Below are 13469 nucleotides of genomic sequence, written 5' to 3'. Positions count from 1 at the left end.
CAGCAAAATCATTTCTGCAATGACCTTTAATTCATGTTCAAATCACAAGAAGCACACGGTACAGGTTTCAAATCTTTTTCAATGTGAACTTTATTTTTTTAACCCTCGATAAAGATACAATATAATACTCATTGCCCTTAATATTATCTTATAATCTAATATGAACATTCTAGTAAATTGCAATTTATACAACATGTACTCTTCCTGGAGATTCATATTCACCAGTGGTAAGTTAGCTTCCTGGATCCATATCCCATGAGAAAAAAACAGACGGGAGACTACTTGTAGTGAAACAGCTCCTTCTGTCGTGTCGAAAAGAAAAAGACTGTGGGCTTTCTCAGGGGTTGCATCGTTTGATAGCAATACAGATAGAAATGGAAAGGAAAGAGCCGACAGAATTCCCCAATCGGACCGCGTGAGAGAATCATGTCTGGTCTGCAATGCATCTCTACCAGCTTGTTGTAATGTCCCACCCTCCTGTGTAAAAGCCACAGGTATTCAACAATTCGGTTTATAACGAGTGACCCTGAACGCCCCCTGACAGCCCCACACACTGGTGGCCATTTTCAAACATGGCTGACATATGTAGAGACCGATAACATAATAACCTATGACATAACAAATGCCAGTAATGTAATAAAACTACATGTAATATACCCTATGGTGGAACACAAAGCTAAAAATGCAATAAAATCTTGAAGTGATACTGTAATATATTTTTGCCAATAACGTAATATTACATTCTTGACTGGTTATTACATCTGTGACTATTTTTTGCCTGGATATTGTAATAACCTGAACCGATAATGGGGAAAAAAAATCTGAAAAAATATACATTCTTTTCTTTTTATCTGTCAAGTTAGAAGAGTAGCAATAGCAGTAATATTCAACTAGACTAAATGTTTATATTTTGATCAAATAACCTGATATTTAATATAGAATTCTAAAATGGGCTGGGGTGGGATGGACAAGGTTGCATATTAAGCCCTTTTCTCTTTGCTAGGTAAACGTTTCTTTTAACTGTGAACAGACCATCATCCAATTGATCTTGTCAAAAATCATAATGGTTGACTTAAGTTATAAAAATGATTGCCTTTTTATTTCCTTATATTATGCTTTATTATGTTGAATTTCATGACATTATTGGCATGTGTTACGTTATAGGCAGTTACAGGCCTCTACTGCGTCCCCATTTTGAACAACTACCATCCTCCCCCTTTACACAGACCATACAGACAATTTGGTTAACTAGCTAACTCCAAGTTGTGTGATGATTTTGTTTTCCACTAAATTACATATTGAGGGTGAGTGACCCCGACTGGTAGACGTGGCTTTCTGAGAGAGAGAAAGATGCAGAGGGTGCATCTCAATAGTCTCGAGTCGCGACCTCTCCTCCGTCAGCGCAGATATGAGAATAGTGTCTCTGCGCCGATGAAGGAAAACAGGTCAGGGGGTTGCGTTTCAGACTATTGGAGACACATCGTCACAGAGTGTAATACATGGTTCGGCGTGGGAAAACATTCCATCATCAGTGCAAGCGAGAGAAACATGCCGAGTCACTGAGGAACATGCTGAGTCCGCGTTGGCCCCCCGGAGCCAAAGAGCAGTAACTGTGCGGAGTCGAATTCGTGTTTTCCCTCCTGGCCCGACAATTGCATTGTTGGTACAGAAGTGGATAGCGTATCATTTAGCAGCATTTATGAGTATAATGTTTGTTGATGGGGAAATCGAAACCCTCGTCAGGTCGTTTGACTTTTAAAAAAACACACACACACAAAGTAGTTACTGCTGTTTGCCTCTGTAGGGCAGCGCGGTGGATCTATGTGATCAGCGTGGATGAGCAGTTCGACTGTACAGTGCTATGACAGGCTGCAGAGGAGCGTTAAGGCTCATTCTCAACCTGTAATCTCCTGACACATCATCTGTAAATACTAGGGGATAGTTAGAGCATCGCTTTACAGCATGTCACCACACAAGACCATCTCTCTGTTTGGGAATGAGCCTTAACCGTCGAGCAGAACCTGCCAGGAACAGCAGATTAAAGATGTACTCTATATACATACACATTTACATCAGCGGACCGAGTGTCCTAGAGCGACTTCACATCAGGCAAATGTAGCATCGGATGTGAGAAATGTGAGAAATGTGTGTTGTCGCGATTCATGGATCAAGACATAAACTCTCACAGATTGCATATTTAAAAAAAAAAATCAAAATAAAAAAAAATAAAGTAAAGCCACGCAACCCCGTCTTTCAGCGTTCCGGAGAAAAACACGTTTGCATTCATTTACCGTGAGTGAAGGTGCCCACATCAAACTGCGTGATAAGAGTGTGTGTGTGTTTAGACAGTAGGTCTATCGGCATACATCTGTACATTATGTCAACAATTCAGAGGTGAACACACAAATGCATACATACAGTCCACAATGTACAATCCAATAGGTGGCTATTTTTGTTCACTTTTTCAACATTTTTATTTGGTAGATTCTGTATTTGTGTACATCGAGTTCAAGTATATATACCATATATGTATACTCTATTCCGTTTTCCTCACATAAAAAAAGATGAGCGTTGCATTTTTACTAAGACAAGGTTATGTCTTCAAGTTTTTGCTGTCTGAAGATGGGTGATGCTTTACATTTCACTGACGTTGAATGAAGTGATGGGAAGCGTAACGGTGTGTTTTAATAATTATAATAATAATAATCTCATTGCACCGGGCAATTTTGGACTTTGTTCCTTTGTTCTTTGGAACGTGTGAAGAAACAGGTGAACCTACGTAACTCTGCTTCTTGAGGGCTAAGATGTCATGCGTCGCGTCACGAAGCTTAGTGTTCCCACCCACTGCGTGTTGCCGTGGTGGGTGACCCCCACCCGCGCACCCACCCCACCTAACTCCATCAGTCCACGTACATAGGGGAGATGGGAGAGGCAGGGATCTGATCCAGGATGCGACACACATAGCTGGCAACGTCCACGAACCGCTCTTCATACATCAGGATGAATGGGTGTTTCTGAAGGAGACATGGGTGGTCAATATATTGTATGTGTAGCAACATTTTAAACACAATTCCTTCATTAAAATAATCTTATCAGGGCAACATCTGAGTTTGAATCTAACAATGGACATTATTCCAATGGCAGCCATTTTTAACAGTGAGAAACTACCCTAAAGAGCAAGAATAGCCCAGCTACTGTATGTCCTACTGTTGTGTACCAAGATGCACAACAATGTGTTAGAAACAAATGGATTTCAAAAATCCTGAGGCATTTAGGTTCACATTTTAAGGTAATATCTTTGGCACATGATAGCTAGCTACCGCTACTGGCCTAGGTAGCTAGCTAGAAATATATCACTGGTAAAAATGATACACTTATTTCATTGGGGAAATATCACATACATACTTTTAAATGTATTTCAATACTATCTGAAAGAAATATATTATTTAGAATTTTTTAACCCACAATGTCTAATTGTTTGTATTATGCTGTTTGCTAATTAAAAAAAGGCAGCTAGCTATAGTAACTAACTAGCTAGTAAGCTAGCTAACGTCCCTGCTAAATTCAAGCAGGCATAGTTGTTGTTCCTGTGATTGCTGGCTAATTGGATAACTGTTAGGTCCTCTGGGTAGAATTTCCCCCAGAGTGTGAAGTAAGTTCAAACTGGCCACTGTGGAAATAAGGTCAGTAGTACTGCATGTATTCAACAGAAATAGAAATTCGAGGTTGCTAAAAAGTAGAACGACTTAAGAGCTGAGGGGTTTTGTTAGGCACCACGTCCAGTGAATTTCTACAAAACAGCAGTAACTGACCATTGTAATAAAAAAAGAATGGAGAGGTGCAATAATGATTTTTATAGCAGCAGTAGTGGACTAGTAGTACTAGTAGCAGTTATTCTTCTACCAAGCAAAATAGTAGTGGTATGAATGGTGATTTTGGGTTAGCGCATTAATTAAATTAATTGTTAAGCGGTCAAAGGTGTGTTTATCTGATATTTCCAAAGTGAGCCAATCCAAACTGAGAGCTCGACATTCAGCTTTTAATATAACTACTACAAGAACTTACCAGGAGCTCCTTGTACTTTGGCCTTTTTGATTCATCCTTTGTAAGGCTGGATAGAAAAAGAAAGAAACAATTAGCTGCACAACAACAAAACACAATCCACCAGCAGAGGGGAGGAAAATCAATCATTCAATGGCAGACTTACTCTCCACTTTCAGTTAGTAGTTATTGAGCAATGGCATGTTCCTTGGAAACATAATACATAATAAAATGATGTACCCCTACTGATGGTATGTATGACTGTATAATACAACAGTGAGTGATGCTTACCATAGGTTAACAAAGTTGATGAATTTGGGGGAGAACTGCCTCTCCTCTGAGTTGCTGAGCTGAGGAGGTTCTCCTTTCACCACTTGTGTCAGCTGATCAAAAACACTATTCCACTTCGGGTAGGGAAACCTTCCTGTGGCCAGCTCATACTGAAACCAAGTGCAAATCAAGGACTAAGCTCATTTCCCATTTGTACATCCACGCAAAATTCCTCAGACATAACAAATTCAAGGTTTCATGTTGAGGGTGACAACATGATTTGTCTTACCAGGGTGATTCCCAAGCTCCATACGTCAGATCGGACATCGTAGCCTTGTCTGGAAGCACTGGGGTCTATCCTCTCCGGCTGAAACCACACAGAAGAACAGACCCTGTGAGACTGAGATACTTTACCGACCCCCAGAGGGCAGATTCTCTTTTCTCTTGCCTCTGTCCTCAGGGAGGTCAGAGGTCAGCTACGGAACAGCACCCTTGAATCTGGTAGGGATTCAACTTGCTTGCTCCCAGGTGAAGGAGATGTCCCAAGTGGAGAGAACTTTTGAGGACATTAACACTTTCAAAATATGAAATCCACTGTTGCAGACAATAGATATTCTCTAATAGAAGCCCGTCTTAGTTCTTGATACTTTCAGAGTTCCTACCATGGCCCTGATGAAATATCCAATGTCTTTTCTGTGACTTTCCATAACTAACTTGGTGCACTTCCAGCACCTAAAAACTTTCGTCCTTCCTGGTTTATTAATGTTGTTTTTCAGCTCAGAAAAGTTGCAAAGCGGTAAACAGTCTGGCTTCCACTATAGCTGAGTTTGTTGTGGAACAGCTGAACACCATCAGCTGATGCAATGAATGTGTGAAGCAAGTTGTAAAAAGTGACATTCCTGACTTCCCCTGTCTGGAATTTACCTCTGAGAATCACATGATGTTCCAGAAAGTCCATGACCAGTGGGAGTGGGCGGCATGTGTTCAGTGGCATTTTGCATTTCCCACAGTGACATCAGTGTGTATCTGATAGGTTTCCCATATGTACAGTATGTTTCAGTTGCGACTGCTGGTTGCTTACCGCCATGTACGGCCTGCAGCCTGCATCTCTGGTCTTGGCTATGGAGTCCACCAGCTGGCCGCTGATGCCGAAGTCACACAGCTTGATGTTGCCCTTTCGGTCCATTAGAATGTTGGAAGGTTTGATGTCTAAAATCATACGAAAGGACAATTTCATATATAAAGTGAAGCATTGTTCTGAGTAGGGTTGGACCAATATGGGTTTTTGAAGGCCTATAACAGTAACAATACTGTTGGATTGAAGCTGCTGATAGCCGATATTCAGCATCTTTAGATTATATTTTAGATATGGATTTTAAAATTACAAGTACTTTATACACTTCAACAAAATAACAAAACAAATCCTTACCTCTGTGAATTATTTTCAAGTTTTCTTTTAAGTGGTTCAGTGCTTTAACGGTCTGTTGGAGACAAAACACATCAACTGATCACCTCTATTCATGCTTCGATGATATGCATATTATGAAAGCATAGTGTATAAGGAGAAGGTCAAGCATCTACTCACTGCTAATGTTATTTTGCCTAATATTTCCTCTGGAATGACGTCATCTAATGCACAATATACATATTTGTAGAATTTGTCGAATGAGGTAGACATAAGTTCCATACATATCCAACAGTCACCCTGAAAGAAAGAGTTAAATGTTAGTCCGGTTTATTGCATTTTAGGTGATTACAAGAGACATTATTATTATTATTCTGATTATTAATGGAATATTAGACTCCAGAGTGTGTGCCAGACCTCTCTGAAGAGAGCGCCGTAGAACTGAACGATGTAGGGACAGTCGCTACTCCTCATCACCACGTCTAGATCCATCAGCAGCTGCTTCTGCTCCTTCTCATCCACAGTGGAGCGGATCCTCTGAGAGACACACATCACAAAAAAAAAACACATTTAGATTTTAGGCTTATTCACACCACACATCTAGACCCTCTAGACCAGCTCTGGATCATTCAAAACCATCCTTATGTTTTGTAGGGATGGGACGATATATCAAAATTCAATATATCGCAATACAAAAACGTGACAATACAGAAAAATACGGAAAAATTAATTGCGATAATGTTTTGTGCAATATGGGAAAGGGCAAATTTCATTTATTACAGAGGAACGCAAGTGAGTTTTGGTTTTCATCCATATTTTTCTATGGTCAATTTGAATGTCCTTGAGTTCTAATTCAAATTGGAGGACATTAACTACTTTCACTTTTCAACAGCCAGAAGAAAAGATGGAAACAGTGACAGTGAGAGCCTCTTAGATGATTGTCTAGGGATACACTGGATACATCATCAGAGCTACGATAAACTCAAGTTCACTTAGGTGTAAGCTCAAACAAGCATCCTTTGATACTACAAAATCAGCCTCCCTTTCATTGCGGAGAATTCCAGATTTGAGAGAGAGCCGATCGTAAACACGGACTGAGCTGTTTCAGGCCTCAAGAATAACACAAAGCAAACATTACACCGTGTGACCACCGAGCACCTCTTTTTAAGCCTGCAGCGCTCAGCAGAAACTTGGACAAGCCACTAGTTATAGCTCCTGCTGTTCCTATGAGAACACTGAAAACCTGTTTGAGGCATTGCACCCTTTTTTTTTTTTTTTTATAAATAAATTAGACATATTTTTAACTTTCAATGCCTGGTGTGCTGAGTACAAGAAACATGCTCAGCTCGCTCTCTCTCAGTGCTGGAACATGCAATGAGTGTCCTTTTCATTAAAATCAATGAGCAAACAATAAAATTTGTAATCAAATCTACCACCTATGGGCTCGTTCATAACATTCCTACTTTTTTTGCGGAAAAAGTTCTGCTTCAACCAAATTTCGTGCCGATAACATGCACTTTGTTTGTGTTTGTCATTTCAAACACTATTTGGTTGGTGACGATGTGCGGTTTTGTTTCAATGGTAAAACAGATATAGTTTACAAGAACGAACAATAGATACATGCGTGCATGTTGCATGTAGTGCTGGTTGGTTTGGGTTTCTGTGGGTTTTGTTTGACTGGCAAAGAGAAGACTGCATGCACTGGCTTTGGTGATGAACACAGAGGAGCCACTCAGCTGCCTACATCGTGTGAAACTCCACCTCTTCTTCATTGCGATTGGTCGGCTCGCAAAAAAATGCAGTTCACGTTATGTACAATCCTCCAAAAAGTTGAATTTTTGTCAAATTTAGAAAGCTGGATACAGCGTCTTTTCCCAAAGTGGCTGTCTTCCACCTGCCTTGCGGCTGCTCCCCATTAGCTTGATCGCAAAATTGCGGTGGCAGTTTGAAAAAAGAAGAATAGTATAGTATACAAAATACTATATTAGTATATAGTATTTTGGACTAAGGAACCACAACTGAATGTATCTTGAACATGGCCTTAGAGGAAGAAATAACCACTAGATTCTGTATTCTGGGCTAAGGAATCTCATATTTTGGATGAAGGGAACTCAAGCGAGGTGTGTCTACGAACTGTCAGACTCTGTCTAGCGGGTCACCTTGACAGCCATGATCTGGCCCGTGGGCTTGTGGACCATCTTGTTGACGGAGCCGTAGGCCCCGCGCCCGATCTCCCCCAGGTCTCGCAGATCCTCTGCTGTAAAGTCGCAATGCTGCTCCGGAGAGATCTTCAGCTTCCCCGACGACTCGATGCTGTGCGTCCGCAAACGCTCTCTGGAAGACGGGGAGGGAGGACAGGATCGGATGGGACAGGACGGGACAGGATAGCATATAGAATAGGATGGGATAGGATAGGATAGGATAGGATAGAATACGATAGGACAGGAGAACGAGGCCACAGGGAGGGAGGAGAGCAAGAGAGGACAGTTTGGGGCCGAGAGAGGAACATGCATTATACATTAATGTGGATGTGGTGAATAATTAATCCGTAATCCCTGAGCTTCTCTGATTCAGAAACATATAAACAACGCCCTCACTCCTTTCTTTACTATTCAGTTCCTTCAAGGAACCAAACAATGCAGAGAGTACAAATGCTCAGTCATCGCAGGCAGCAATAATTGCATTACTCTAGGATACATTGGCCCAAAAACTGCCAACAGAGTAGTAGTGAGATCCCATCCTCGACCGTCTCTACTTACATGTGTGGGTTCTGGAAGGGGGGAGCCGGCGGATTGATGGGAAGCCTAGAGGCCGGTTTCACGGGAGGGTTCGCGAAATTCAGCTTCAGAGCTTTGCGTTTACCTGGCAGGACAAAGACATCAACATATCCAAATTCCCACAACATGCACACCGTACTGTGGCTATCAACCAACTAGTGCAAAGAGATGATACTGTGTGAGGATATGCAGCAGACACAGTGTGATAAAATGTCTCGTCTTACCTCAGTAACTACAGTCCCTACACACTTGAAATAATGTGTGCATATGCAGTGAGCTATTTATGCCGCAAAACTTCCGTATGACCTGACAGCCACAGTATTATTGTGCTGTTGTACAATGGTATAATAGGTCAATGAAGACTGGTCTGGAGAATTGCTTTCTGGCATCACGATTCCACCTACTCATGCTAGGAGACATCCAGTCTATGAGCAGCAGTTTGGTTGACCCAAGGTACATTTGGGTTTTCTCAAGCAATTTCTCAAGATCAAAAGGAAGCACAAAATGCATTTGGAACACAAACAAAGTGCCCAGAAGTGCAGGGGTTCCCAATGCTCAGACAAGTCTGTGGCACCAATTCATTTGCCGTACTAGTTTCTTCCAAACTAATATCGTATTTGAGCAGGTTACTTGAATTGTTGGCTGTTGCGGTAAGGTAAACCTATACAGAATGCATCGGCAGGAGGCTGATATTGGGAATCCCTGTACGAGACAATTCCATTGATAAGGTTCGGAAATGTGCAGCTCAAACTTGAACAGTTCCCTCAGGATATCAAAGGGACCCAACACTTGGCTAACACTTCATTCACATGTCAGATAACTGATTCAAATGGAACTATAATCAAATCATGTGATAGCGTAAGTTAATTGCCAGTGAATTCCTCCAAGGTGTCACTTGTTGGAGCATATTTCGATATATGTCCAAATCATAATTAACAATTAGGCTTAGCTATTATGAAAAGTGTTGAGTGAAAGTGTTGAGTCTTCTTTGCCATGCCCTAGTTGACCAAATCTTGAGTGCAAACCAATCCCTTAACCTTTAAGCCCCGGTGCAAATGAATCTTCCTCGCCCATATCTGAGTTTACACTAGTTAATAGCAGTGAACAGTGGACAGACTCCCAACTACCAGAGCACCACACAGGCTGTTACAGTAGTATACAGTGGCTTCCTTTCCCCCGTTTCATCCCATTTAAATCAACATGATGAACACATCAAGAATCTGGACCTCCATAACAACGGAGAACGATCACCAGGCAGCGATTTGCCTCACCCTTACCCAATCATTTGATATCAGTGTGGCTGGATACAGGATACTAAGGAAAGGAAGCGACGTTAGACTACTGAGATGTACCCACAAAGAGTAGAGGTCGGTGTGCTATGTGTGCGAGTTCTATTGCTTACTTTGGGGCACTCCAGACAGGCTTATCTGAAACCCTGAAGTAAAGAAAAAACATTTTACTACATGTCCTTTGGGCTTGTTTGAGTATCGGTGGGTGTTTTAAACAAATGCCGTCCCAGCTAGTGTCGCTGCTGAAAGGGGAATGCATAGATTACAGTGAGACTGCTTTGATTGGTGACTAAAGCACCGTATTTTGCTGGGTGTGTGTGAGTGCACCACCATACAACCATGTGTGTAACTTGGTTTGGGGTCATACTTTCCAAATACATCCCAAAATTAGGTCTAGTATGCACAAGTCAATGGTGTGTTGTAGTAACAGGAAATTAGACCCATCAGAAGGCCTTTGGGGCAATATTGAAATTTGCATCAGGCAGTGGTTCCCAAAGTGGGGTCCTGGGACCAGAAGGGGCTCTTGAGGGGGATCCAAGGTGTCCCGAGCCAAATGAGGAATACTTTAATTTGATTATTATTTTATTCCCTAAATGCTAGCCCAATGAGAGAATGTATAAGAATGGCTGTTTTGATCAGAGGTTTTACTGTCTCTACTGTTACCTACCCACCTACACACTAAATCATATCTAACAAACATATTCTCATATTGGGTTACACAATCTTATCAAATGGGGGTGATGTGGATCTATTTAGGGGTCCTTGATGTAGAAACTTTGGGAACCCCTGCATTAGAGGATCAAGTAGGGTAGAGTAACATGCAGATAAGTGGATATAAATGCATGATGTACCTAATTTCAGGAAAAATAAAATAAAATAAAAGATGAAGGTGGATGGGAAACATTTCAAGGATTGCTTGTTTTTTTGTTTTTTTTGCCAAGATGTAAACAAACAACCTATTGTAGGATAAAAACAAATAACCTACAGCAGTAGACTAAAACCTAGAGCAATAAGTGTTGAATACCTGTTTCACTTTGACATCTCCAGCAGGTGTTGGTTTCTGCAAGGTTTAGATAAAACATTTGATGCTAGACATCTGCCACAGTTAGGAAATGCAACTCAGATCTGTTGACTATCATTGAAGACATTCCACACATTGTTTATGAGGCTACGGCTGCTACAAGCCCGTGTCAATCAACATAACCGTAAACGCGTCCGTTGTCGGACAGCTACCGCCTAGACATCCATTATCGGACACGTCCCTGTCTGGCGTGTTTCTTTCCTTTTTCTGGCAAAATTTGGACGAGACCCCCCGACAAACACGCAGCCCACAGTATGTCAATAGGTTAACCACTGTACGTGCCAGTTTTTGCAAGTATATATACATATTTAGGAGTACAAATTCAATGTGATCTATGCGTAGCGAAATCGGACAGGCGTATCCGCCTAGCTAGCGTTGGATGGTTTCTTGTGTTTTTTTCCACGCTTATAATAAGCCTTGCATTAGCAGACAATGCTGTAGCTCCGATCCCCATCTTACCAAGAAAGAAAAGTGGTTGAAAGCCGACGAAGAAGCCAAAACAATAATATGCTATTTGCTTTAGCAGCGACCATGCTTGGGTCCGATAATGGATCTAGGGTAGGACTCGGAAGCTTCATACGCTGCATTGCTAACCATCCATATCACAAAATATAGACGTAGGTTATATAAACGAACGATAGATTCATGTTTTATAACTACTTTGACGTTGTTAATCAGTGGGCTGTTTGGTTATACTGACAAATTAACGTGCTTATTAAAAAGGCTGAAATCTCGCCAGAACTAGTAAAAATTGTGTCCGATAATGGATCTCCGTGTCATTTTGATGCAATCAAAAGGCTTAAAGCTAATGCATCCAAAGTGTAAAACACATAGACTGACACGGTGACGTTAGCCACTGTAATTATTGAATTATAACGTTTCTTTTCCACAGCAATGCATGCAAACAGTAGCCTGGCCGAGTAGAGAGGGAAACACTTTTCAGTGTAGGCCTTGGTGGTGCTTGTAGCAGCCTGGTGCTAATATCGATGCATGGAAATTCATTGAGAGCATCGTTATAATGTCACAGTTATGGGGGGATGGCTCTTGTTTCTAATGAGAATCATTAGAGTAGCAGGAAAGAAAACAGTAGCACACTGTGGCACGACAGGCCTGGCGATTTATCAGCTAAAAAGAGGCTACTGCATCACTGCTAACTTGGTAGCCATGTACTTAGCTACAGGGAGCTACGTCAAGTTAGCCAGAGAAAGCTAGAACAACACCGGAAATTAGGCGATGTAGCCTTCAAAATAAAAGACGAGAAAGTTTGACATGTTGCAACATTTTGAGTAAGTGCCAAAGAGTACAGTGCCAAATGGAAAATAATTGATTCATTTAACGGGGCATTTGCATAAAATCATAATTAAATTCTTACTGTTTCTAAAAGATTATTGTTGCTGCATTTGGCACTGCTCCTGGTCCATTTGGCATAGCACTGTATTACTCAAAATGTTGCAACATGATCTGTGTGCAGCTTCTCAGTTTAATATTGTATTTCAAAATCAAAATAGAATTTCAAGCCTAAAACTTCAATTGGTTGACCCTATGATAAAAAACAAATTTGAGGTTTTCAGATGTTTCTTCTTTTTTTTATGAAGTTGTTTGTGATTTTTACATGTCAGTAAAATTAAAAACATCTTTCAATTAAAAACACAGAAAAAAGTATAAAATCTGAATTGTGCATTTATGAGGCTAATGCACTCAGATTTTCGAATATTACATTCAACTTTACATTTTTCTATTTCCGCTTCTTAATTCATTAAACTGTTAAGCAATACACAGATCGCAATAAGGGTTTTATTTTGAAAGTTCTGACCGGAAGACGTATTTCGTTATTCTGGCTAGCTTGACTGTGGTGTTTCAGTTTCTGGGGGAGCTACAAGCTACCTTTCCCCAGTAACTCAAGTGTCTCAAGTTGAAGTAGAAAATGTGAAGTGAAAGCCGTCGTCGCCTACCTTGCATGCTGCTGCTGACCGTGGTCAGGCTCTGTGTCTGCTGGTGATGCTGGTGCGACGCGGATCCTGCGATGTTGCTGCTGTTGTTGCTGGAGGTTGTGGAGTTGCTGTCAGGACTGGGAGTCGCCATTGTTGTGTTGGATTCCAGCAGTAGCGCTCGGGCTGCAATGCAGAGAGTAAAACTTCGCCCTCTCTGCCTCCAGACGGGACACTGCGCCACTTGAACGCAGCAGCTGCACCACGGCCACGTCTGTGCTGATGCTGCGTTCAAGCACTGTCGGAAATAGCGCAATTGACGGCGGCTTGAACGCCCATGCGACTGGCACATTGTCATTTTGCTCATGTTACTCTCACATATCCAAATCGCCACATTATGCATATATGCTATCTACATCTGTAAAATCAATATATTTATGAGGTGTATACGTTTTTACGATGCACGTGTACACACCCAGACGCCTTGTGTACATATGTATGCATTCTGTAGGCTTGTTAATGTGAATACACCACACAGTTCACCCATCATTTATATTTGCTGTAAATTCATATATCTGTGTTCTTTGTGCTTTTCATATTCCTGTGTGTGTATATGCTGCAGCGACCCAATTTCCCCATTGGGATCATTAAAGTTTCATCTTATTTTATCTTAGCTTA

The 13469-nt window shown here is 41.3% G+C and overlaps 1 protein-coding gene across 4 annotated transcripts; it reads right to left on the bottom strand.

Annotated features, from left to right (window-relative positions):
* Nucleotides 1-38: 38 nt before the first annotated feature.
* Nucleotides 39-12998, bottom strand: LOC139646200 (dual specificity mitogen-activated protein kinase kinase 4-like). Of its 4 annotated transcripts, XM_071522139.1 has the most exons (13): nt 12816-12998; nt 10807-10842; nt 9896-9928; nt 8476-8578; nt 7876-8050; nt 6134-6253; nt 5897-6016; nt 5741-5792; nt 5393-5520; nt 4601-4678; nt 4333-4481; nt 4066-4111; nt 39-3014 (listed from the first exon to the last, which is right to left on the bottom strand). In XM_071522139.1, exons 1-13 carry the CDS (start codon nt 12943-12945, stop codon nt 2901-2903), a joined length of 1284 nt encoding a protein of 427 aa, XP_071378240.1. In that variant the 5' UTR covers nt 12946-12998; the 3' UTR covers nt 39-2900. The 4 variants fall into 4 exon arrangements, with proteins under 4 accessions (XP_071378240.1, XP_071378241.1, XP_071378242.1 ...); XM_071522140.1 differs by lacking the exon at nt 9896-9928; XM_071522141.1 differs by lacking the exon at nt 10807-10842.
* Between the last annotated feature and the right edge of the window lie 471 nt (nt 12999-13469).

Source organism: Centroberyx affinis, unplaced genomic scaffold, assembly GCF_046629955.1.
Source record: "Centroberyx affinis isolate AG114_WGS23_722 - 3 ecotype Tasmania unplaced genomic scaffold, CSIRO-AGI_Caff_v1 ptg000955l_1, whole genome shotgun sequence".
NCBI lineage: Eukaryota > Metazoa > Chordata > Actinopteri > Beryciformes > Berycidae > Centroberyx > Centroberyx affinis.
Note: the sequence above shows the minus strand (reverse complement) of the source record. Positions and strands in the feature narration are given on the sequence as shown.

Coding starts and splice junctions, on each gene's coding strand:
- LOC139646200 (XM_071522139.1), bottom strand. CDS start 12,945: ATGGCGACTCCCAGTCCTGACAGCAACTCCACAACCTCCAGCAACAAC. Junction 8,579..9,895: donor CCTGTCTGGAGTGCCCCAAA/GTAAGCAATAGA, acceptor TTGTCCTGCCAG/GTAAACGCAAAGCTCTGAAG. Junction 4,679..5,392: donor GCTGCAGGCCGTACATGGCG/GTAAGCAACCAG, acceptor GTGTGGTTTCAG/CCGGAGAGGATAGACCCCAG.